This window comes from Petaurus breviceps, unplaced genomic scaffold, assembly GCF_028583685.1.
Source record: "Petaurus breviceps papuanus isolate PSGF00001 unplaced genomic scaffold, PetGlider_PUasm1.0 76, whole genome shotgun sequence".
NCBI lineage: Eukaryota > Metazoa > Chordata > Mammalia > Diprotodontia > Petauridae > Petaurus > Petaurus breviceps.
In genome coordinates, this window is record NW_027186473.1 from 58,866,679 (window position 1) to 58,890,948 (window position 24,270).

A 24,270-nucleotide genomic window follows, 5' to 3' on the forward strand; every position below is an offset into this window, starting at 1 on the left:
AGGATTAATGACAAATCTTTTCCCAAGTGACTATTGATATTAATAGAATAATTATACTCCTGTGTATATGGAGTTCCTTTTCCCAAGGAACTTAACACCTAAACTTCATTCCTTCAAGGAAATGTTCACTATGTGCTTAGTACCTCCTTATAAATTTTGAAATGATATTATAAAATAGGCCTTATTATTTCCTATGAGCAATTTTTCTGTAGTGACTAGCCATTTTTTAATATTATCTTACTTTGTGAATTTATGTAACAAAATTATCTATAAAGATGATTTGTCATTTGTTCTCTGGTTTTATACAAATATATTAATAAGATCAGAGGTGTAACGTCAGGAGGGATCTCCAGCCATCTACACCAATTAGAGGAAGAAACTGAGGACCATGACTCTCAAGTAAATAAGCATCCGCTTAATGTGCTGAGTGATTTGACACTTGGCAGCACTCTTTCTTGGGGCAGCTGTGTATAGCTGTGTATACTCAGTGGATAGAGTACTGGCCCTAGAATCAGGAGGTCCTGAACTCAGATCTGTCCTAAAAATACTTACTAGCTGTATAACCCTGGGCAAATCACTAAATCCCGTTTGCCTCACTTTACTTATCTGTAAAATGAGCTGGAGAAGGAAATGGCAAACCACTCAGTGGGGTCACAAAGAGTTGGGCATGACAACCACAATGATGGTCTTACTTTTTTAAAATTTTTTTTTATCTTTCTTTTTTTAAATGCTTTATTAACTTCTGATTTACATCATTCGTTTCCACCAGATTTTGAGTTACAAATTTTCTCCCTGTTTTTCTCCCACCCATCCCCCCAAAACAGCAGTCCCACAGGATATCCCCACCTCCAATCTCTCTCCCATATATTCTCCCATACCCGTTTCGACTTTTCCAGTGGATCTCTATGCCTGAGTGCCTGTATATCTTATTTCTTAATTACATGTAAGATGGTATTAATAATAGTACACACACACACACACATATATATATTTGAATATTTGATTTTAAAACTTTCAATTCCAGATTCATTCCCTTCCCCCCCCTGCCACCCACCCCCACTGGGAAGACAAGCAGTTCAGTATAGGTTGTACATGTGAGGCTAATGCAAAACAATAACATAGTAGATATATTGTAAAAGACTGACTATATTTCCTTCCCTCCTATCCCACCTCCCACTTGTTCTGTTCTCTACTTTGATCCTGTCCCTTTTCAAAAGTGGGTGCTTCCAACTTCCCTCCCCCCCAGCCTGCCCTCCCTTCCATCATCCCCCCTCTCATCCCCTTACCCCCCTATTCCCCTGGAGGGTGAGATCCCCTATTTAGTGTATATTTCATTCCCTCCTCAAGCCAAATTCAATGGGAATAAGGTTGACCCATTCCCTTTTGCCTTCCTATTCTTCCCCTCCATTGTAACCATTTTCCCTTGCCTCTTCTATATGAGATAGTTTGCCCCAATCTGTCTCTCCCCATCTCCTCTCATTATATTCCTCTCACCTCTTAATTTCATCTTTTAAGTATCATCCCTTCCTGTTAAATTGGTCCTGTGCCCTCTATGTATATCTGTAAACATATATACACACATTCACATATGTATTCATATGCCCATCTACCCTCATATATAGATATAGATATTTTCTATTCCCTTCAACTACTGAGAAAAGTTTCATAAGTTACAATTATTGTTTTTCCATGTAGGAATGTTAATAGTTCAACTTTGAAAAGTTCCTTATGATTTCTTTCCCCTGTTTACCTCCTCATGCTTCTCTTGCTTCTTGTATCCGAATGTCAGATTTTCTATTCAACTCTGGTTTTTTCAGCAAGAATGCTTGAAAGTCCTCTATTCCACTGAATGACCATATTTTCCCCTGAAACATGATACTCAGTTTTGCTGGGTAGGTGACTCTTGGTTTTAATCCCAGCTCCCTTGACCTCCGGAATATCACATTCCAAGCCCTTTGATCCCTCAGTGTAGAAGCTGCCAGATCGTGGGTTATCCTGATTGTGTTTCCACAATATTCAAATTGTTTCTTCTTGGCTGCTTGTAATATTCTCTCCTTAATCTGGGAATTCCGGAACCTGGCTATAATATTCCTAGGAGTTTTCTTTTTGGGATCTTTTTCAGGAGGTGATTGGTGGATTCTTTTTTGCTCTCTGGTTCTAAAACATCAGGGCAGTTTTCTTTGAGAACTTCCTGGAGGATGCTTTCTAGGTTCTTACTTTGGTCATGGCTTTCAGGTAGTCCAATAATTTTTAAGTTATCTCTCCTGGATCTATTTTCCAGGTCAGTGGTTTTTCCCATGAGATATTTCACATTGCCTTCTATTCTTTCATTTGTGTGGATCTGTTTAACAGCATCTTGATTTCTCATAAAGTCATTAGCTTCCATTTGCTCCAATCTAATTCTGAAGCAATGATTCTCCTCAGTGAGCTTTTGAGATTCTTTTTCCATCTGGCAAATTCGGCTTTTTAAGACATTCTTCTCCTCATTGCCTTTTTGAGCCTCCTTTGCCATTTGAGTCTGTCTCTTTTTTAAGGTATTATTTTCTTCAGTCAGGCTGTTGACTCTCATTTCATAATTTTCTTGCATTGTTCTCATTTCTCTTCCCAATTTTTCCTCAACTTCTCTTATCTGCTTCTTAAGGTCCTCTATGGTCTGTAACCAGCTTGTATTTTCCTTTGAAGCTTTTGGTGCAGGAGTTCTGACTTCACTGTCTTCTTCCTGTTCCATGCCTTGCTCCTTCTTGTCCCCCAAATAGGAGTCTAATGTTGGAATCTTCTGTCTGCTTTGTTTCCTTTGCCTGGTCATGTTGCCCCTCAGTCACTTGACCTCTTGGCTTTTAGCCACAGTAGGACTCTGCCACCAGACAGGGGAGCTTTCGTCCCAAACGCTGGGGTTATCTCAGCTGCCGGAGGTATTAGATGGGTGCCCTCTCTGAGGTCTCCACATGCTCTGGCAAGCTGGACACACACCCCAGGACCTCCACCCTAGACTGCAATCCAGATCCAAGCAGGTTAAAGCAAGAGCGATTACCCCTTAGACTGGTGCTTGGTCCCCCTACACTCTGCAGGCCAGGAGCTGAAGCTGCCTTGTAGCACTGGCTTGGCTCTGCCGGCAGTGGTTTCTCTCCCCGGGGTAAAAGCCACGCACTCTCACTTACTGGGTCCAAGTCCAGACTGCACTGGCCTCTCACCTTGTCCTTTGCATCTCTGTATTGATAAATCTGGAAAGGGCCACAGTTGCTGCTTATCTGGATTCCCTCTGGCAGGCGGCTGGTCAGGCCTGCCCTGGGGCTAAAGCTTTGGCAGTGGCGCTGGGCTCGGCTCCCAGAGCGCTGCACTGGATTCCTGCAGGCCTGCTGGACTGTCCTCAGCAGGAGGTTAGCTTCTCTGTGTCATTTTGTGGGTTCTGCAGCTCCAAAGTTTGTTTAGAGTCCCCTTTTTACATGGATTGGGGAAGGTGCAAGCCGGAGCCGCGGGAAGGTCCTGCTTCTACTTCCAATGATGGTCTTTCCACAGTACCTTGCCTGCTGTATCTTTGCTTTAGTGGTCTCCTGGGAATTTTGTACCTGGTATTTCTGTGGCATGTTACAACTTAACAAAGTACTAAACTCTGTGTAGTGCCAGTACTATTGATCTCATCTTATAGATGATGAAGCTAAGATTTATAGAGTTCAGAGTAATTCTTGAGTCTTCATTTGGAACTCAATTTTCCTTGAACCTCAGACCTTGAATTTGGTATTCTTTACTTCTATATCTTGTCACCCAGCCAGTCAAATTGGAAGGAACAGGTATTAAAACTACTTTGCCCAGTGGTGTCTACCATGAATTTGTCAAGCAAGTTGAGATTTGGTAGTTGAGAAACATTGAATTGTACTTTGATGGTACATCAGTTAAATTTATTTGAAAAACAATCACCTATGTATAAAACACTGTTCTAGGTGCTGGGAATAGAAAGATGAAATTGAATGGACAGCTGGCCCTGGAATCAGGAAGACTTGTCTGAATCAGGAAGAAGTGTCTGATGCTGTATTTGAACTCAGATCCTCCTGATTCCAGGACCAGTGCTCCACCTAGCCACCCCTAACATTTAGTTTTCAAATGGACTAGTTTTAAAGAAAAACAAAAACAAAACAGTGCATAGCTATCAGATTTTGTTCAGTCATTTAGGTTTGTCTGGTTGTTCATGACTCCATTGGCTTTTCTTGGCAAAGATACTGGAGTGGTTTGTCATTTCCCTCTCCAGCTCATTTTACAGATGAGGAATTGAAGCAAGTGTCACACAGCTAGTAAGTGTCCAAGTTTGGATTTGAACTCAGGTCTTCCTGACTCCAGGTCCACTGTTTTGTCCACTACCACCTAGTTGCCTGTCTGTCAGACAGAAAAATAAATACAGGTAGATTGAATACCAGTGGAAATTTAGGGGAAAGCCTACCAGGTTAAAAAAAATAGACAAACCTCCTAAGTGCTGGGGGGATGAGGAGGGAGTGGAGGGCAGCTACTTATGTATGCTCTGAAGGCAACTATCTTTTTCCTCTTACTTCACATCTCATGTGGTCAGACTGTCCTTTGTTTTCTTTCTCCCTTGAAGGTAACTGTATCTTTGTCCTTCCTTTCTTCTTGCCTCCCCCTCCTTGAAATAATTTCTTTTAGTTACATTATATCAAATAGTGGTGTTTAATAAAATAAATAGTTACAGTGTATCTGAACTCTGATGTTTCTGTTAGTAATAAAATTGCTTCTTAGGAAACAGAAACATGATGTGAGCCTCCCAGGAAGTGTAGATGGGGGGGGGGGGGTGAACAGAAGATAGGGTAGATTTTGAAGCCTGTGTAGACATCACACACAGGGATTTAGTATCTAAAGATGTGCATGGTAGCTGACATCTGGCTTTTAATTCATTGTGCTGTTCCTGTGGATAATTTCCTTTTCCATTCTGAGCTTAGAAGAATTGAATCCCATGGATTGAGGAAAAGGAACCCATGATATTCGTCACCCCATGCTGCTATCTGTAGCTGGTGATTTCCGGACTGTTTCAGGGTTAATTTTATCTTACTCATGCTTGTGGGGAAATGACACTGGACCTAGTAGCATCAATAAGTTTCATCTATAATATATGGAAATGTTTAAAATGGTTCTTCTTTACATGCTCAAATAAGTTGGTACACGTAGAAATGAGCAAAGGAAAAAAAAACCCCATAGATGTATGCATATATATGTATGTAAAATATATCTAAAATGTGATATGAGGATGGGAAAGAACCATTTCTTCCACACATATGCTAAAGAGAATTTCCCTTTAAAAGGAGTTTGGCTAACTCTTTAGACTTCCCCTTTCTGTAAAACTCTACAGAAGACATTTCAGGGTGCAGTTTTCCACCTAGTGCAGCTCACTGAAAGTGAATATGTAAAATAAGTGAACTTTATTTAGACTGCTTTTTTTAAAATAGGCACTGCTGTTTTAACAGAGCTGAGCATAGAGAACTGATGAGAAATGAAAACTGAATTCTCCAATGGGGAAAACCCTGATAATGTGATTAATGCCAGTGGGTGCTAAGAGACCTCAGAAACAAGGTAGTTTATGTGGCTTTGGGGATGGAATAATTGGGAATATCTTTTGATTTTTTTTTCTTTTTGATACGTTTGTGTGTTGTATGTATTTTTAAGGAAAATTCTCTTCCTCCATTGACATTCTTTTGTGGAAGACTTTTTGGAAAAAACATTTTTTTTGTCCCTTCCCAATCATTTCTCTTTTAATAAAGAAATGCAGTTTTGTGGCATAAAGCAGCCCATTGGCCATGCCTTATTTTTATCCCTGACCCACCAACTCTCTGCTAAAGGGTGTGTTTCCCTACCAGTTCCTCTGAAGTCAGAATTGGTCACTTCATTCATTAGAGGTCTAGAGTCTTTTAATTTTTTTTTTCCTTTACATGATCATGGTCCCTCTGCTACTTAACTTCAGTACGTGTCTCCCCAAGTTTCCTCGAATTTTTGAAGCCATATGTTAAGAAAGTTAAGAGTTGCTATATAAAAAGAGACTATGGAAGACCTTAACTAATTGACTGTAAACCCATGACTTCAAGTTATATGCTCTTTTTTATTAAGTAATATCTGATTGCAGAAATGAATTCTGTGGGTGGTTACATAAGGTGTTACCATATGTTTGTTTCAACAGATACCATGTTTAAAAAAAATTGTCATCTTGTAAATGTCTTCCATATTGTTTTGTTAGTTTGCTTTTATTGGAACCTGACATCTAAATGTTTTCCTTTTTAATTTACCTAAAAAAATTGCCCCTTAAGAACCTGCAACGATTTCTGAAAACAGGTAAGTAAATAGGGACTACTAACTCCTAGGGGACATCAGGAAATGCTTTCCTTGGGAGATTTCAAGTGAATGACTAGACAGTTGTCAGAATGTGGAAATGATTACACTGTTGGGGATTCAGGATTTCCCCCTTTTGTGAATTCTAGAGGAAAGTTCTGCTTTTCAAAAGCATAATTGGGAAGGAGAATAAAAATTTAGCAATTGGTAATGAGATTTTAAGATTGAATTGAACTAGATATAATGTATTCTTGTACAGTTTCCTTGTTGTCCTGTTCTTTTTATGTAGACATGAGAAAAACAGAGAGGAGAGATTTCCTAATTTTAAGTAATTTCCTCCAAAAAGGGAGGTTAGGAGATTGGGTTGATGTCATGTAAAATAAAGCCCAGCTTTCTATGGCTTATTCTCAAAACAGTAGTAAACAATTGTGAGTTGGTGCCCCAGCCTTAAAATTTTGTTGTTGTACAGTTGTGTCCAGATCTTCCTGTGGCCCCATTAGGGGTTTTCTTGATAAAGCTATAGGGGTGATTTGCTATATCCTTCACCAACTCATTTTTATAGATGGAAGAAATGGAGACCAGCAGAGTTAAGTGACTTGCCCATGGTCATTCAGCTAGTAAGTAAATGTCTGAGGCCAGATTTGAACTCAGGTCTTCCTGACTCCAGACCTGGCACTCTATCCACTGTGCCACCTACCTGTCCCATAAAGTAAGGAGTTCTTAACCTGGAATCTGTGATTTATAAAAAACCAACAAACCCCCAAACTATTTCAATATAATTGTTTTCTTTTGTAATCCTATTTCATTTTGTGCTTTTAAAGACATTATTCTGAAAAGGCATCTATAGTTTTCATCAGTCTGCCAGAGGGGTAGAGGACACAAGAAAGGTTAAGGACCTCTCTCTACTCTGAGGTTTCATTATCCATGTGTCTGGGGGTGCAGATATATGGAGTATCCAGGTGGTTGAGACTGGATAATGGGCAATCTGGAAGACTTTTCTATATCACTATAATTCTTCTCATTCCCTCAACCTGTGCATTTTCTTCTTCTTTTGTTTATTATCTATCTGTTGTGACTTTTTCCCCTTCTCCTTTCTGTGGGTTTACCCTAATGGATGATAGAGAGTACCATTGCTCAGTTTTAATCGTCATTTACCTGCCTACAATTCCCACTGGGGTTGACATTTGAGTAGGATGTGCTGATCTCAGTCTTTGTGCATTAAGCTGGGCAGGTAAAATTGTCCTCAAAAGGACAGGGTTTTCTTTATTTGAAGCTGCCTTTGCTACTTGGCATTAGATGCAATTATTTTAGCATTTATGTAGCTGCCTGAAATTTCCTTGCAGCCAGCATAATAATGCTGCATGAATCTCAAAAGATTAGAATGCCACATGCCTAAAGAAATTCATGTGCTATTTAAATTTCTGTGGAACAAGACCATGTGGGGGAGTTGGGGGAGGGAAGGAAAAAGGAAGGGAGAGAAAGAGAGAGGAGAGAGGGGAGAGAGACAGAGGAGTGAGAAGGAGAAACAGAAAGAGAGAGAAGAGAGAGAGGGGAGAGAGAGATGGAGACAGAGAGACAGAGAGGGGAGAGAGAAGAGAAGGAGGAGTGAGAGAGAGACAGACATATACAGAGAAAGGAGACAGAGAGAGGAGAGAAAGATTGAGAAAGAGAGAGGAGAGAGGGGGAAAGAGAAGAGGGAGGGAAAAGAGAAGGAGGGAGGGAAAAAGAAGGAAGAAGGGAGGATGAACCTTTGGTGTCCATTTAGAAAACTATCTTGTAGAAAAATTCTGTTTTTTCCTTATTTTTTAATTGAAGCCTGACAAGGTTGGTCCACTTTTGGGGACATTATTTATATTTCTTAGTTGTTTCTGGTGAAAATGTCACTTTAAAAAAACAAGGTGTTTTTTTTTTTTTTTTTTGGCTGGGGAAGCAAGTTTTCCCAGGCTTATTCCTGAGCCCTCCCTCCTCACAAAAAGTGTTTCTGTTCTCATGAATAGTCAGCTTGGTGAAATATCATGCTGTTTCACTTTCCAGAGACTTGTCAAAGGTGACCTATTTCCCTGCCTTTTAGAGGTGCCCCTGTAAATTACAGAAAGACTACAGGGCAGGTTTCATCTCTCTGTTGTGTACCACAGGGCTTATTTTTCCTTCATTTACAGAAAGTTAGAGATGAGCTGATTTGTGTAAAAAGCCTAGGCAGTTTAGAAGCCTATGCCCATTTCAGGTTTCCATTTGAATATTTTAAAAACATTTTTATAAAATATGAAGGTTTTTATGAGTTGTCGTAGTGGGTGTGAGTAGGCAGCAACACCTAAATGACAACACCTAAAAAACACCTAAATTTAATTGCATTAAAAATGTGACATTAAGGTTGTTATCAGAGAAATGTATTATCGGAGAACAAATGGATCAGTAACATTCTCTAGTGGTATCCCTGAAATATCTAGAGTATTTGAAATTTGTTGGGAGGTTCTCCCTTATGCCATTTACATGGTTAGGAGGATCAGTGGGCATGGAAGGTTGTAGTCTGCATTATTTCATATGGGATGGGAATGGGGTTGGGGATTGGGACTGTGATTTCATTGTTGTAAGGAATCCCTGGGTGAGGAAACTGCTTCCATCAATGCAGGTTGCCACCTTCTCTGCAACTTCATAGTCTCAGATAGTTGGCTGGACATTGAGAGGCCCAGAGTCTTACCTGTGGTCACACAGCAAGTTTGTGTTACAGGTGGGATGTTGGAATATACAGGAAATGAAGAGTTCCCTCATTAAAGAAAATACTAGTCAGTTTTCTGAAATCTTTTTTTTTTTTTTTGCCTTTTGGAGTGCTGTTGGGGTTAAGTAACTTGCCCAAGGTTACACATCTAGTTGTTGGTGTGGGTGATAAGTGTCTGAGGTCGGAACCGAACTCTGGTCCTCCTGACTCTGGGGCTGGCACTTTACTCAAAGCTGCACCACCTAGCCGCCCCACTTTTCTGAATTCTTGAAATGATCAAGGAATCTACGGTACTTTGATTGAAAATTTGTACCTGTGACTGCCCAGACAGGGAGGCACATGGCATGATGTAGTGAGTTCTAAGCTTGCCTCTGATTCTTCGTATATCTGTTTAACTCTGGTCCTTTCTCTTTACTATGCTTTGGCTTCATTCTCTTCATCTGTAATATGAGAGCCTTGGATTATATGGCCTCGTGGTCCTTCCTGTCTCTTGAGTCCTTGATCCTATCATCTGTGGAGAGCCAAATGGATCCATCTGTCTGGTATCATGTCAGAACATGAAGTGGCACTTGGAAGACTTGAGGTCTGTTTTTAACTTTTCTGTAAGCTAGCTGAATGAGCTTGAGCTATGGTCTTCTTCACTGTAAAATGAGGGATTTGGGCTAGATATCTTCAAGACCCTTCTGCAGCAAATTCTGATTGTGAAGTTCTAGGACATCTGTATGTGTTTTTCTCCTGGGCTCTGGTCAGTTGGCATTTGATTCAGCCATCTCCTTCACTACCAAGTGAGAAAGCAGCATCTTGTCCATTTGTTAACCAGACCCTATGAAATTGGCAGTACTCTCCCCATTTTAAAGTTCCTTCATTTGTTAAATGGAGGTGGGGGGGGTGGGGCTGTAACAGCTGTACCTTGTTAACTCTATAGCAGTTATGGTATGTGTCAGCCCTCTAATGAATGTTGTTCTTCGTCATCCCTTTGTCCAATGTAGGCTGGTTTACGGTAGAAATGGGATAGAGCCCTGTCTGGAGACTGACTTAAGCTGTAAGGCAGGGATAGTACAGGCACTAAGTGGCCTGACTTTTATAGCTGAAGTCTTCATTGCTTTCTTCAGGGAGACTATCTGGTAAGAGAGGTGATCCTTTTGGTCTTTCTCATCTGGTGCCTGCCTCAATCCTTCCTTATTTGTGGACACCTTTAATCTACCAAAACACAGGTTGCAGTTTTTGAGAAAAGGCTTTACTGAATAACTAAGGGAAAGAGGTTAAAAATAAAGCAGAGAGGATAGAATTTTTACATTAACAAGCCATGAATGGAAGTTGCAGAGAGACACATTTTGGCCTGATAGAAGGAAAAACCTAACAATTAGAACCATCCAGAAAGGAAATGGGATACTTTTAGGAGGTAATGTATTTCCTTCTCAGTAGAGGTTTTTAATAATTATAATAATAGTAATAATAGTAAAAAAGCAGCTATGTGGTAAAGGGTTTAGAATTCTGGGCCTCTAGTTAGGAAGAGCTGATTTTGAATCTTGCCTCAATTATTAGCTATGGGCAAGTGACTTAATCTCTGCCTACCTCAATTTCCTCAACAGGGTGGTTATGAGGATAAAATGAGATATTGTTTGTAAAGCACTTTGAAAATCTGAAAGTGCTATTTAATAATAATATATTTTAATAGATTGACATATAACATAATAATATAACTTATTATATAGCACTTTGGATGCTGTATAGCAGATTGTCATTCACAATTGGGTTGGAGCTGGAAAATGCTTCAAAGGTCATGGGAGTGAAGAGACAAAGAAGAGGGGGAAGTGTAAATTTAAAAACCCATCCTTCTGGAAATACAGTATCTTAGTTAAAAGCCACTTGGTTCATTCGTATTTAGCATTTTAATGCTGGCAAAGTACTGTCCTCTGATTTGACAAGGAATTATTGTCTGAAGACCTGCATTTGAATTTAGATTTCAATTTACTACTTGTGTGATCCTGGGGCTAAATCTATTAAATCTTCTGTGCTTCGGTTTCCTTCTCTTTTGAAATGAGAGAGATTGGACTGTTGTTATTCAGTTATATTTCAGTCTTCATGACCCCTTTTTGGGTTTTCTTGGCAAAGATACTGGAGTGGTTTGCCATTTCCTTCTCCAGATCATTTTTCCAGATGAGGAAACTGAGCAAGCAGGGTTAAGTGACTTGCCCTGGGTCACGCTGCTAGTAAGTATCTGAGGCCAGATTTGAACTTGACTCCAGACCTGGTACTCTTTCCACTGTGCCACCTAGCTGCCCTGAGGTTGACCTAGGTGACCTTTAGCTCTTAAAATTGAAACTCAGTTTTCATAACTTGTAGCTAGATTTACTAAATATTATCTTTTCTGAAACCCCAAGTGATCTCCTGTGACCTTTCTTAGCCTGCTTTTCCACAGAATGGCTCCAGGCTCTCTTTCTGTCCTTATTTCATATGCTTCATTATTTTAGAAGCAGCTTGGCGTGGTAGATACAGCTGAGTATCGTCAGGGAGAGTTGGGTTCAGGTTCCACCACTGGTACATACTGGATATGATCCTGGCTGGGCCAAGTCATTTAAGGGCTTCATGTCCCCAGGCAGCTCTGTAAGACCACAGATTTCAGAACGGGTGTCTAGGTTCACTGGTGGAAGGAGCTGACTCATGGTAGGGAGTTACCTCCACCAGTAAAATCACAAGTCCGAACAAGGAAATAAACTCTAGCCAAACTGGGCTCCTGCCACTTTCCATTCTTGTGTGACCTTTCCTGCCTTGATGCATTTATACCTATCATCCCCTCTACCTGGAAGAGATTCTCACTCGGTCTCTGCCAGTTGAAATCCTTTTCTTCCACAGACTAACTCTGTGAAACCAGCCTTCTTCAGACCTCCTATCTTAAAGTGACTTTGCTGTTCTTAAGTTTCTCACATCATTTGGATCTCGTCTTTACATTCAATTCCTTATATTTTGCATTCTGTTCCCATACATTGCTTGAGTTTTCTCTACTATATCCCTTTGACTTTTTAGGATTGTTAGCTCAGTGAGGACAGGGGTATTCATCTTTGAATGCTTAGCCTTTTCCCCCAAAGTAGGTATTCCATAGGGGCTTGGCAGCTCTCTTTCGCAATCTTTTCATTTTATGGTTGAGGAAACTGAGGTCCAGGAATGTGGTGCCTTGTCCAAGGTCACACAAGTAGTAAGCATCAGGCAGGATTTGTGCCCAGGTACCACACCACAAGTATTGTTAGATGCTTGTTGAATTTAAAGATCAGTCTCTGAAGGCTTTGGACATGTCTGGTAAAGTTCTTTCCACATTCTTTTATCTCTATCTTAGGGATTTGTTTTTACTATTTCTATTTCCTTAAAGGTACTGAGGGATGTTGGAAACATTTGTAGACAGACTTTGGTTTGACAGAAGCCAAAGGAAAACCAAACCTGGCATGTTATCTGGCAAAGAAACCTTGTTTGCTAAAACTTGGTTAGCTTGTAAAGGTGGAAATTTCTGGTTCCTATCTACAAAGGAAATGGTTACAGGCCATGTTTAACAAGAGTGTAACTTCCTATTACTCTTCAGCTTTTGAACCCTTTGGTGTTTCCTGTCGGAGAGGGCCCTCTTGTTCTTTAAACAGGAGGCATGTTGATGTTGATTAGTGTAGGAATGAGGCTTAACAGAATTGCTTGAAGCTTGCCTTTTTAAAATTTATTTTTCCTACTTGCAAAAAAAATCCCATTTCCTCTATGTACAGTAGCTTCTAATCAGGGGTGTGCTTGTAAATGTTTAGCCACTGGCTCTCTTATTAAAAATAAATACATGCATACATATATACATACACACACAGGAAATTTAAGTTTATTAACATTTTCTCCATCACTTTCTTAAAAGTCTTAAAAAATAAAGCCCTGATTTGTAGCACTTTGCAGATTTGTTCACATGTCTAGAGCTAATATGAGTTGACTTGAGCACACCTCCCCAGACTCTGCTGTTCTTCTCAAGCTGCTTACTCTGCTTGAGCATAGGAGTGCAGTAAAGAGGGGACTAGGTAGGTTGAAAGCGGTAATGCTGATCACGGACTCTTTTTTAGACAGAGCCTTAAAGCTTAACAAAGATCTTTACATATATTAAGTCATTTGAGTCTGATAACCCTCTGAGGCAGATGCTTTTAGTATCCCCCATTTTACAGAAGAGAAACTGAGGCTTAGGTTAAGTGACTTGCCCAGAATCACACAGCTAGTAAGTGTCTGGGGTCAGATTTGAACTCAGGTTCTCCTGGCTTCAGGCCTGCTGCTCTGTCCACTGTGCCACTTTCTGCCCCATGTCATATATTTTGTGACATTCCTTTTTTAGTAGCCTTCTCCAACAAAGACTTCAGCACTTTTAAGGTTGAAAAACTACAAATCCAAAAGAAAACCTGTAAATCATCGGTTCTGGACTTGGGTGTCTGAGGGGTCAATGGATAGATTTTGGTGGTGAGGGGGGGCTGTGACCTTTATTTTCACTAACCTCTAACTGAAATTTAGCATTTTTTTTGGTCTTAAATGCAGACTGAACATTCTGAGAAGGGGGTTGTGTTTATGAATGAGTGAAGTAGCCTTGAACTTACCTTTTTAAACATTTGTTTTTCCTACTTGGAAGATACCCATTTTCTCCATGTAAAATGCTTTCTGCTCAGGGGTATGTTTGTAAATGTTTAACAACAGACTTTCTTATTTTAAAAAATGTGCATATGATGTTTAAGTTAAATCTATATTATTGGTTTCGCCAGACTACTGAGGAAGAGAGGAAAGGGATGCTGTATGACATTAAAAAAAAACAAAAATTTAAGAACTCTAATCCTAAAATGGTCTCTAATAGTTATATCTGAGTGAGTAGTTACTGTGCAATTTTGAACAATCAAATGGACTCTGACATTTGAAAGGGAAATTTTGCTAAATCCTCTCCTGCTGCTGTGGTGATTTATATGACAAAAATAATAGAATCCTCTGTCTAGAGGTAGAAGGGACCTCAGAGGTCATTTAGCCCAACTCCTTCACTTTACAGATGGGAAAACTGAGGCCCAAAATGGTTAGACAAATTCCTCAGTGTCACACAGTGAATAAACATCATTATATCTTTTAAAGTTGTAGCACCTTAAAACTTGATTTGCTTACATTCTCTGGGTAACTACAGACTTCCCGTGAAAAGGTAAAACGTTGTACCTGTGTTGTTCCATGTCTGTGGTTGGGTAATGACTGTTGGGCTTTGTGCCTCTGCACCGTGGCCTCCTGTAGTCACAGGAGGAAGCTATTCAGGGGAACTAGAAAGCAGCTAGAATTTAGCTTTTTCCATTAGTGCTGTTCATGTTGTTCATGAACATAGCAGCTTGCTTCCAAAATAAGCATGTACTAATATTTAGATGGAGAGAAATATGATTCCTTTAGGAGTATTTTTGTTTCTGACCCCTAAGGGAGGTATTGAAAGGAAAGAAGGCTAGCAGGGGGAGAGGACTGTTAAAGTAAGATAAGGGCACATGGCCCAGCAAAAGAAGAGAGGGTCTGTTTTGGGTGAAGTAAAGGCAGAATTTATTCTGCCTCCTTTCTGTTCCTTTGGAGTTGGTTGTTACTTAGTAGAAAGGTTAGTGGAAAGAGAACTATTCTGGGAATTGGGAGGACATGGATTCAAGTGTCACTGGTCCTGGCTGTGTGACCCTGGGCAAGTCACTCTCAGTTCCTACTACTAGGTCTGTTTCCAAAGATGATCAAGGAAAAAGGAAAAGAACATATGTTCTAAAATATTTATAGCAGCTCTTTTTGTGGTGGCAAAGAACTGGAAATTCCAGGGATACCCATCAGTTGGGGAATGACTATACCAGTTGTGATGGAATACTACTGTGCTATAAGAAATGATGAGCTCAATGATATTAGAAAAACACGGAAAGTCTCTAGACAACTCTTTAAGTTGCTGATGTGTACACTTGTATTGGTAGAGTTTCCTAATGAAATCACAGGTACAGCCACTTCATCCATATTCCTTACTGAGGGATGGGTGCTGTGTTAACCATTAGATTGATTAGGAGACCTGAGGATAATTGAGTATTTGTTGAAAAAAATAAAATTATGGATAGCTTACTTCTTTGAAATGTTATCTAAGTTTTAAAATTTTTCACAAGGTTATAAAAGGATGTCAATCTGAATTGTCTGCTACAGACTGAGGAAAGCATTTTGAATGCTTTGGAAACAGTTTTTCTGCCCCATTCCTTGTGCTCAAGACTTTCTTTGCATGTAGGAAATGGGGAAATGTCACATGTGGTAGTAATAGCCTCTAAAGAGTCCTCAGGCATCCCACTGCACTGACAGTGCTTTGTGTTCAGTGCTTTGTCTGGAAGGAGCCCCTTCCCTTACCCCTACCCTTTTGTGTATAATTTGGCAAACATTCCCTGGCAATGGAGGAGCACCTAGTGGATTTTATGTGCTATCCAGTCATTCGAGATCAGAAAATTAGTATAAAATATACCTTTAATTTTGTGGCTGCTTTGATTCTATTTCTGTTAATAAGGCATCACAGTAGAGTGACTTCTAAGATGATCTCGGAATGTAATCAGGTCCTCCATCCAGGCAGTGAGGGTGGAAGGTTGGAGCCCCTGGAGGAAGAAGACTGAGCCTGGAGCCGGCAGCTAGGAAGGGAAGTGAAGGAAAGGGGCTTTACTCAACCCAGCCCTCTCTCACTGAACTTTGAATTCAACGGCTTGGTCCAGAGTTGCTGCTTTCTGCCATGGGAATCTGAAGATGACTAATTAGATTTTCAAATGTGCAGACGTGTTGGTAGTACATAGCTGTAAGTCATTGTTATTATTTGTAGTGAAGTCTGGCCAGAATTCTTAACTGAGCGCTGGGGTGTGACTGCTGTTTTATCAGTAACTGTAACAAAATGAAAATGAGAAAGTTGTTTTAAATTCCCGTGGAGACACATAAATATACTTATTTCACAGTAGGGCTCTGTATGCACTGTGCTTTCTAGTGAATGTAGGATAGGTACTGTTCCCTTGTACAGGCCCGGAATAGAACTCCCAGCCCCCATCCCTTCATCTCTCTGCCTCTTGATAGTTCTTTTTCCTAAGGAACAGTGCTGGTTGCTGCCTCTGCTGAGAAGCCTTTATCAGATTTCTTTCCCTCTCTGGAAGGTCAGTAGGATTCCTCCTTCTTTGAGCCTCTGAGCCCACCCCCTACCCCACATGCCCACCCCCCACCCTCGCCTCTAAAAACCTTTAAAATATCCATATATTTTGAAAGTACCTTGTTTGGAAACTACACTTTTTAATACCTTTAGATGTGAAAGTACTTTTCAAAAACTTTTAAAGAGAATCCTAAGTGCTTCTCGGTCACACTTGAAGATACATAGAAACCTCAGTGAAAATACTATATTTTCCTCTCGGTAGGAACTGGCTTGAATTTGTTTGGCCAGTCTTTTTAACCATTCAAAAAAACAAATACACCAGCCTGCAAAAATCTTCACTCCTTTGCTTGTCTGCCTGCAGATGTTAGTGGAACAGGTGAGAGGGAGGATGAGCAGGGAAGTAGATGGATATCTTCAGAGCTGCTTCTCTCTCTCTCATTGTTTTTTTCCCTTCCTTGAAGATTGAAAAGAAAGAAGGCTAGCAGGGGGAGAGGACTGTTAAAGTAAGATAAGGGCACATGGCCCAGCAAAAGAAGAGAGGGTCTGTTTTGGGTGAAGTAAAGGCAGAATTTCTTCTTCCTCCTTTCTGTTCCTTTGGAGATGGTTGTTACTTAGTACAGCGCTGAGATGACCTTCTACTTACTCTGTATGTAGTTTGTATATACATAGGGATTTGCATGTTGCCTTTCCTATTAGAATGTAAGCTCCTTGAGATCAGGGATTATTATTGTTGTTTTGATCTTTTTTTGTATCCCCAGTACTTAGCACAGTGACTGGACACAGTAGGTGCTTAATAGATAGCTTGTTGCCTGCCTTTGCACAATAGTGTCAAATAAATGCTTTTTGGTTTATTTCTGATTTGGGAAATGAACAGGCAATGAAAAATATGAGAGGCTGTGGCTTGCCCCTTGCCTGTCATTATTTCCTCCTGCCTCTAGCTTAGCACTATCTACCTTAGCCTACAGTCTCCCTCCTCTCCCCCCTCCCCACCCCAGCCACACAGGAGGCCAGTGATCAGCAAAAGTATTTAGAGAGGAAATGGAAAATTCAGCCTTGATATCATTGCTGGCCCCTACCCTGTGCCTTCTACCTCGAGGCAGCTAGATCACTGGGGTAGAATTCTAAGGTATGATGCCTGCTGCCCTGTGCAGTCAGTATGTTTGAGGGAAACACCTTTGCAACTGCATACATCTTTTTTCCAGGGGAAGCTTATCAGGCTGGCCTAATAAGCCCAGGTAAAAGGCTCTCAGTCATGCTACCTGTGCAGGTTCAGGTCTTGAGCCTGAGACACTTCTGTCTCTCTGATTGCTATCTTCCTTATTTCTAAAGTTTGAGAGCCCCAGCGTAAAGGAACTGTTGAAACCACTCAATGATTTTTTAATGTTATATTATAAGGGAAGAAATAAAATCACCTGGAGTTTGTCTTTAGAGTTTACAAGCTTCACAGCTCCTTGAGTTGGGTGAAAAATGATTTCTACTGGTAAAGTAGAAATGTTCATAAGTTTTGGATCTCTCTCTGCCTGGGAACCTCCTGCCAAGGGTGAACTGACAAATATTTTGTCCTCATTCACCTTTTCATGGTTAAGTATTGAATTTGTAGCATGTGGGTCTGTCAGCAAGCATTTACTAAAAACTCGAGACCTGCATTGTGCCAGAATACTCTGTCAGAAAGACAAATGTAAGACAATCCTTGCTCTCAGCATGCTTCCATTCTGTCAGGGTAGACAACATGTGTGTTTATAAGTATGTACAAGATATATACAAAATCAATACATGAATAAAACCAGAGCTAAAGGGGGCTTTCAGACTGGTGCCAATGGAAGGAATGTTATAGAATCCACTTGGTTGGAAGCCTGACTCGGTTACTCACCAGCTCTGTTACCTTGGACAGGTCACTGAATCTGCCTTGGTTTCCTCATCAAATCAAATGAATCTGTTGTACCAGAACTTTTAAGGTCCCTTCTAGTTAAAAAGCCATGGATGATCCTATGATCTGCTTCAACCCCTTCATTTGAGGAACCCAAGTCTAGGAGAAGTTAAATGACCTACCTAGGGTCCCATAAGTAGTTTAGTTATTATGAGACCATCAGTACCTTCAGCCAGGGAGCTGTCAAGAGGTTGGTTAGTACAGAGTCATCTCAGGGGTGTGTCTGGTGTGAATATCATTGACCATAGAACTGGGGCTTGTTTTGAGTGTTTGATGCTTGCATAAGAGAAAATATTATAAGATATTTCCTTCCCTGTGGATGGCTAAGTTCTGGAGTTGGAGGTCTAAGTGCCTGGGATGTGGGGAGAGAAGCAGAGCAAGGAGATATAGCTAATTCTTTTCATTAATTTGTTTCTTCTGCCAAAAATAAAAAAAATAAAATGTATATTGACTAGCTGTGGAATATTAGAGACCCTCATCGTTTTTAATCCAATTCATACACACATAATGCTTTTTCTTTTCTTTTTTTCTTATTAGAGGGGGGAGAGCAGGGCAGTTGGGTCACACAGATAGTAAGTGTTAAGTGTCAGAGACCGAATTTGAACTCATGTCCTCCTGACTCCAGGGCCGGTGCTGTATTCACTGTGCCTCCTAGCCACGCCACATGCATACTTCTAAAAGAGAAGGATTTCAGTAAACAGAATTCTGAGCATAGAGGATGATATAGGCAAAGGGAGGGGGTGGGGAAGAAGCAGCCATGGGAAAGTGGAAGGTGGGCAGGATTGAGAGTTAAGGGAACTGGATTTGAATCCCAGTTCTGTGCCATCTTGGGTAAGTAATTTAATCCTCATCTGTCAAATTAGGGGGTTGGATCCCCTCATGATGGTAACCTTTGAAGTGCCTTCTGGCTTGAAATCTCCGATCCTCTGTGGACTGAGAAAAGGTTGGGAAACCCATAAGTCATTTATTTCTGACTTGGGTAGATAAAATGTGAGAAATAAAAGCTGGAAAAAGAGAATCTTAATTGAATCCTATTTTTAACCTGTTACCCTAAAGGTTTCCCTGGATCCCTTCCCTACAAGGTCATGATATTTTAGTAAGTTAAAAATTGGGAGGCTCAACACATATCCATGTTGTACCACATTTTATGAAATAGCTATGTGTTTACTGTGATGATCCAGTGCATTTCCCAGCATATCCCTTCCACCCCTCTGCTTCATTTGAATTGGTTGTAATTTTAGGGGTGGCTTGCATGGGCACGGTAGCCACCAAGGGTTTTTAACTCTGGCAGAGACTGTGCAGGAGGCTGATTCTTGGCTTTACCTGATTCTGGTTCAAACAAAATCTTTCTTGCTGAGAGATTTTTCTTACTGGTTTTGGGTTGAAGAGAAGAATTGAGGAGGGGAACATTAGGAAAGATTCCTCTTTAGGGGAAGAAAAATCACTGTCTGAACTTCTTCCTGAGTGGGCATTGTACTAGGGTAGTTAATGGGTTTCCCAATGAATGGATACCAAACTGATTTTTTTTAAATAGATTGGAGTAGTTAATAACAGCAGATGGATTTAATTCTTCAGTCTTAGGGACAAAAGACTGTATTTAGGAATCTCTGAAACTCATTCAGGATGGACACATTGCAGTCTAAAAAGGCTTCTTTTTGACCACTCTTTCTTGTCCTGATGGTCAAGGGGTAAAACTCAAATAGTCCTTGTGTTAGAAAGAAGATGAAGGTTTAAAATGGAAGATAATATCTATTACCTTTCATTTATATATGTATGTATTATACACACACACACACACACATTTCTCTCCCCCCTCTTCTTTTTCAAAATAACTTGGCTTAAGTTTTCCTCAGACTTTACTGCTGTGGGGAAAATTTTCATGAGGCCTGTGTGACACTAGGCCCCTTTCATTACTTATGTTATACCACTTTCTCTGTGTTTCTGAGTCCTGTCCCATCTGTCCCTCCTTCCGTCCCCTCTTCATTTGTGTTCTCTCCCTCTCTCTCTCTCTCTCTCTTTCTTTCTCTCCTTCTCTTTCTCTCCCTCTTTTTTTCTTTTCCTCTCACCTTCTCTCTTTCCTCAAATTCTCACCCTTGGCTACAGTAAAAAACATGACCCCATACTAAATGGATTTTCTCTTTGATTTGTTGATGACAGGCTTTCATTAAACTTAGAACCCCAGAAGAATTCATCTAAGGAAAAAAAATCTCCCCAAACTTTGGAAGACATTTCTTTAATAGAAATGTAAGTGAAGCCTACTTAACTGAAATTGTACACTGTATTAATGCTTTTATTGTTAAAAGTTTTTTATTACTCTTTTGTTTTCATATTGCCTACATTGTTTCCTACATTTCCTACCCCATTCCAGAGAGCTTTTCCTTAGAAGAAAAAATTTTAACAAAAGAACTTTTTATAAAAAGAACTAGAGGGGGGAAAATCAGTCAGTCCAATTTGCTACATCTGAAATAGGTGAGAATGTGCAGCGTGCTCTGTCTGCCCCACTTGCCCCTACTGTCCCACACAAAGGTGTGGGGGATGGTGTCCTCTTGTCTCTTTTTTGGGAGCCAAGCTTGTTGTTGTTGGGTTTTTTTGCCCTTTTTTTTTTTGGAAGGCAATTGGGGTTAAGTGACTTGCCCAAGGTCACAGGCTAGTTTTTGTGTTAAGTGTCTGAGGCCGGATTTGAACTCAGGTCCTCCTGACTCCAGGGCTGTTGCTGTATTCACTGCACCACCTAGCCGTCCCCTCAAGCTTGTTTTTTAAAAGTACTTTTATCTTGATGTGGGGAATACATTTGGAATGGTGGTTAAACTCGAACAGGATGCCTCTAGATCTCCCCCTTTTTAAATTTCTTGTTGGATTCTGGACTCCTAAAAGTAAAGAGGGTCAGGCTCACCCTGATTTAAGATAGTCTTCAAAAGAACTGCATTTAGCTAGAGTGTACTGTGTCTGCCCTTACAGATTAAGGTTGATTTATGGGAGGTTTGTGGGAAACCTTTTATTTTTCTTCTCTTTTCATGGCTAATGAGAAATCAGCCGAGTGATTTCTCTGAAGCTGCTGACTTGTTTTGAAATTGAAAGGGAGGGAACATCATTTTTTACCTAAAACGGACATCAGGGGACTAGAGTTGGTGGCCTGGGAGGTTCAGTATTTCCTTTCACTTCTTTCTTTAGCACATACTTGAGAGGTTTCTGTGGGTGTTTCTTCTTGACCATTTTTTTTTGAATGAGAGAAGTGCTCCAGGTTAATAGTATTATATCTAAAGTTACTTTAGTTTTATAAACATACCGTGAAAGCAGTGTTGACAAAAAATCCTCTTTTAACTTTATAATTTTTTTTTTAAGTAGTAAGAGGCCAGATCAAAGTTACAGGACACCATAGTGGATAGGTTGAAGGCTCAGTGACCTTACAAGTCCTTTCCACCTCTAAATCTGTGATCCCATGATGATAATTTAAGAAGGGAAAAATGGATTACACTTTGTGACTTTCACAAAAATCATGGCTTCAAGATTCAGTTTTTGGATTGGGAAGTTAGAACAGTCCTCAGGAGTTAGAGGGGGGATTTTATAGAGCAGATTTCTCTACAGGTGGGGTTAGCTTAAGCCTGCCTGTCTGTTAGATCTGCTCTAACTCTTGAGATGGTGACACTCTGAGTTTCTGAATTCTTGCTATTTTAATTGCCTGTAACTACAATCATTGAATCATACATGTTATACATACACTCATTTGTGTCTAATGGTAACCATCTCCGTGGTGGGGGGGGGGAGGGTGAAGGGAAAGAAAAAAAAGAAATTTACGTGATAACTTTGTGATATGTTTGAAGGGAATAGCAAGTTGTACATGATAGATTTGCAGTTTTTGTGTGCAGTCATTATTTTTTATCATACTACGGTGTCGAAATTCTTGTTTTGTTCCTTGATTTGAAAATAAATAAATACATAAAGAATTATAGAGGATGACTAGCTCAAGGTTATGTAGCAGTACCAGTATTTGAACATTTTATAGTCATGAAACATTTATTATGTGTGTACCATGTTCCAGGGACTGGGCTCGGTGTTGAGGATACAGATAAAAAGAATGCAACAATTCCACATCTGAATTTTCATGTTCTGCTGGGGAAGACAAGGGCACATACAAATGAACCAGTACATACGTATGTAAAACACACAGTGCTTAAACACAAGGTAGTTTGTGAGGGGTTACTAGTAGTTGAGGGATCAGAAAAAGTTTCATTTGGAAGTCGATGCTTGACCTACCTCATGTTGGGCATGGAGCATGGCCAATACAAAGGCCTGGATATTGGAGATAGAATGTGGTCTGTCAGGAACAGAGATAAGTGTCGTGTGTGTGTGTGTGTGTGTGTGTGTGTGAGAGAGAGAGAGAGAGAGAGAGAGAGAGAGAGAGAGAGAGAGAGAGAGAGAGACAAAGACAGAGACAGAGAGAGAGGAAGAGAGAAAGAGAGAGAGAGAGAGATAAAATGAGGCTGGAAAGATAGGTTGGGGCCAAGTTCTAAAGATTTTTAAAAGTATATTTAATCCTAGAGGTAAATAGGGAGTTATTGAATAAGGGAGTAACTTTCACTTTTGTGCTTAAGGAAAGTCACTTCAGTATGTAGGATGGATTATTGTGTGGAGTTACTTCTCTAGGGAAGTGGAGACCATTTAGTCTGTGTCCTGTCCCTGGTGCCTGAAAAAGTGTCTTTTTTTTTTTTTTGAGGGGGCAGGGCAGGGCAGTTGGGGTTAAGTGACTTGCCCAAGGTCACATAGCTAGTAAGTGTTATGTGTCTGATGCCGAATTTGAATTCAGGTCATCTTGACTCCAGGGCTGTTGCTCTAGTCACTGCACCACCTAGCCACCCTGAAACAAGTGTCTTATACATTGAAGATGTTTAATAAACATTGGTGGAATTAAATTGGATTGCAATTGACTTTCCCTTAGAAGAGGGTGCCTTTCAAGGCCTTTTTTGTTGGGAGTGGGGACCTTTTTGTCTTTTTCAGATAGTTTAGCTTGATATTTAATTTGTCCTCTTCTGAGAGAATTACTGCTATCTAACATTTCAATAAAGAAGTTAATATGTATCATAGGTTTATACTACATTGTGACCTAACATTTCTGTAGTATCCTGGTATTCCCCACACTGTGTTTGGGGGTTTCAGGAAAAAAAAAACTTAAGGCCAGTGGTGTTTTCCATTCTGAAATATTAAATATAAAATTATTAATGTTCATGTGACAGCTTTTTATTTTATTTTTTCAAATGCTTTATTAATTTCTGATTTACATCATTCACTTTCACCATATTTTGAGTTACAAATTTTCTCCCCATTTTCCCCCTACTCGCTGCCCCAAAATAGCAGTCCCACAGGATATCCCCTCCTCCAATCTGCTCTCTGCCATATTTTCTCCCATACCCCTTTCGACTTTTCCAGTGGATCTCTATGCCTCAGTGCCTGTATATCTTATTTCCCAATTACATGTAAGATGGTATTAATAATAGTGTGTATATATATATATATATATATATATATTTGAATATTTGATTTTAAAACTTTCAATTCCAGATTCATTCCCTTCCTTCCTTGTCACCCACCCTTACTGGGAAGATAAGCAGTTCAGTATAGGTTGTACATGTGTGGCTAATGCAAAACAATAACATAGTGGATATATTGTAAAAGACTGACTATATTTCCCTCCCTGCTATCCCACCTCCCACTTGTTCTATTCTCTACTTTGATCCCATCCCTTTTCAAAAGTGGGTGCTTCCAACTTCCCTCCCTTCCATCATCCCCCCTCTCATTCCCTTCCCCCCCTACACTCCTGGAGGGTGAGATTTAGTGTGTATTTCACTCCTTCCTCAAGCCAAATTCAATGGGAATAAGGTTGATCCATTCCCTTTTGCCTTGCTATTCTTCCCCTTCATTGTAACCATTTTCCCTTGCCTCTTCTTTATGAGATAGTTTACCCCAATCTATCTCTCCCCATCTCCTCTCATTATATTCCTCTCACCTCTTAATTTCACCTTTTAAGTATCATCCCTTCCTGTTAAATTGGTCCTGTGCCCTCTATCTATGTATACCTGTAAACATATATACACACATTCACATATGTATTCATATGCCCATTTACCCTCATATACAGACATATATATATATATGTATATA

The 24,270-nt window shown here is 40.1% G+C and overlaps 1 protein-coding gene across 4 annotated transcripts in view; it reads left to right on the plus strand.

Annotated features, from left to right (window-relative positions):
• TMEM131L (transmembrane 131 like) overlaps nucleotides 1-24,270 on the plus strand; it is a 170,046-nt gene that overhangs the window by 55,873 nt on the left and 89,903 nt on the right. For 2 of the 4 annotated variants that reach the window (XM_069105579.1, XM_069105580.1), the window contains exon 4: nucleotides 20,272-20,358. The exons of the other annotated variants lie outside the window; for them this stretch is intronic. In XM_069105579.1, the coding sequence (XP_068961680.1) occupies nucleotides 20,272-20,358 (87 nt within the window). The remainder of the gene's footprint in view (nucleotides 1-20,271; nucleotides 20,359-24,270) is intronic. 4 annotated transcript variants of the gene reach the window in all.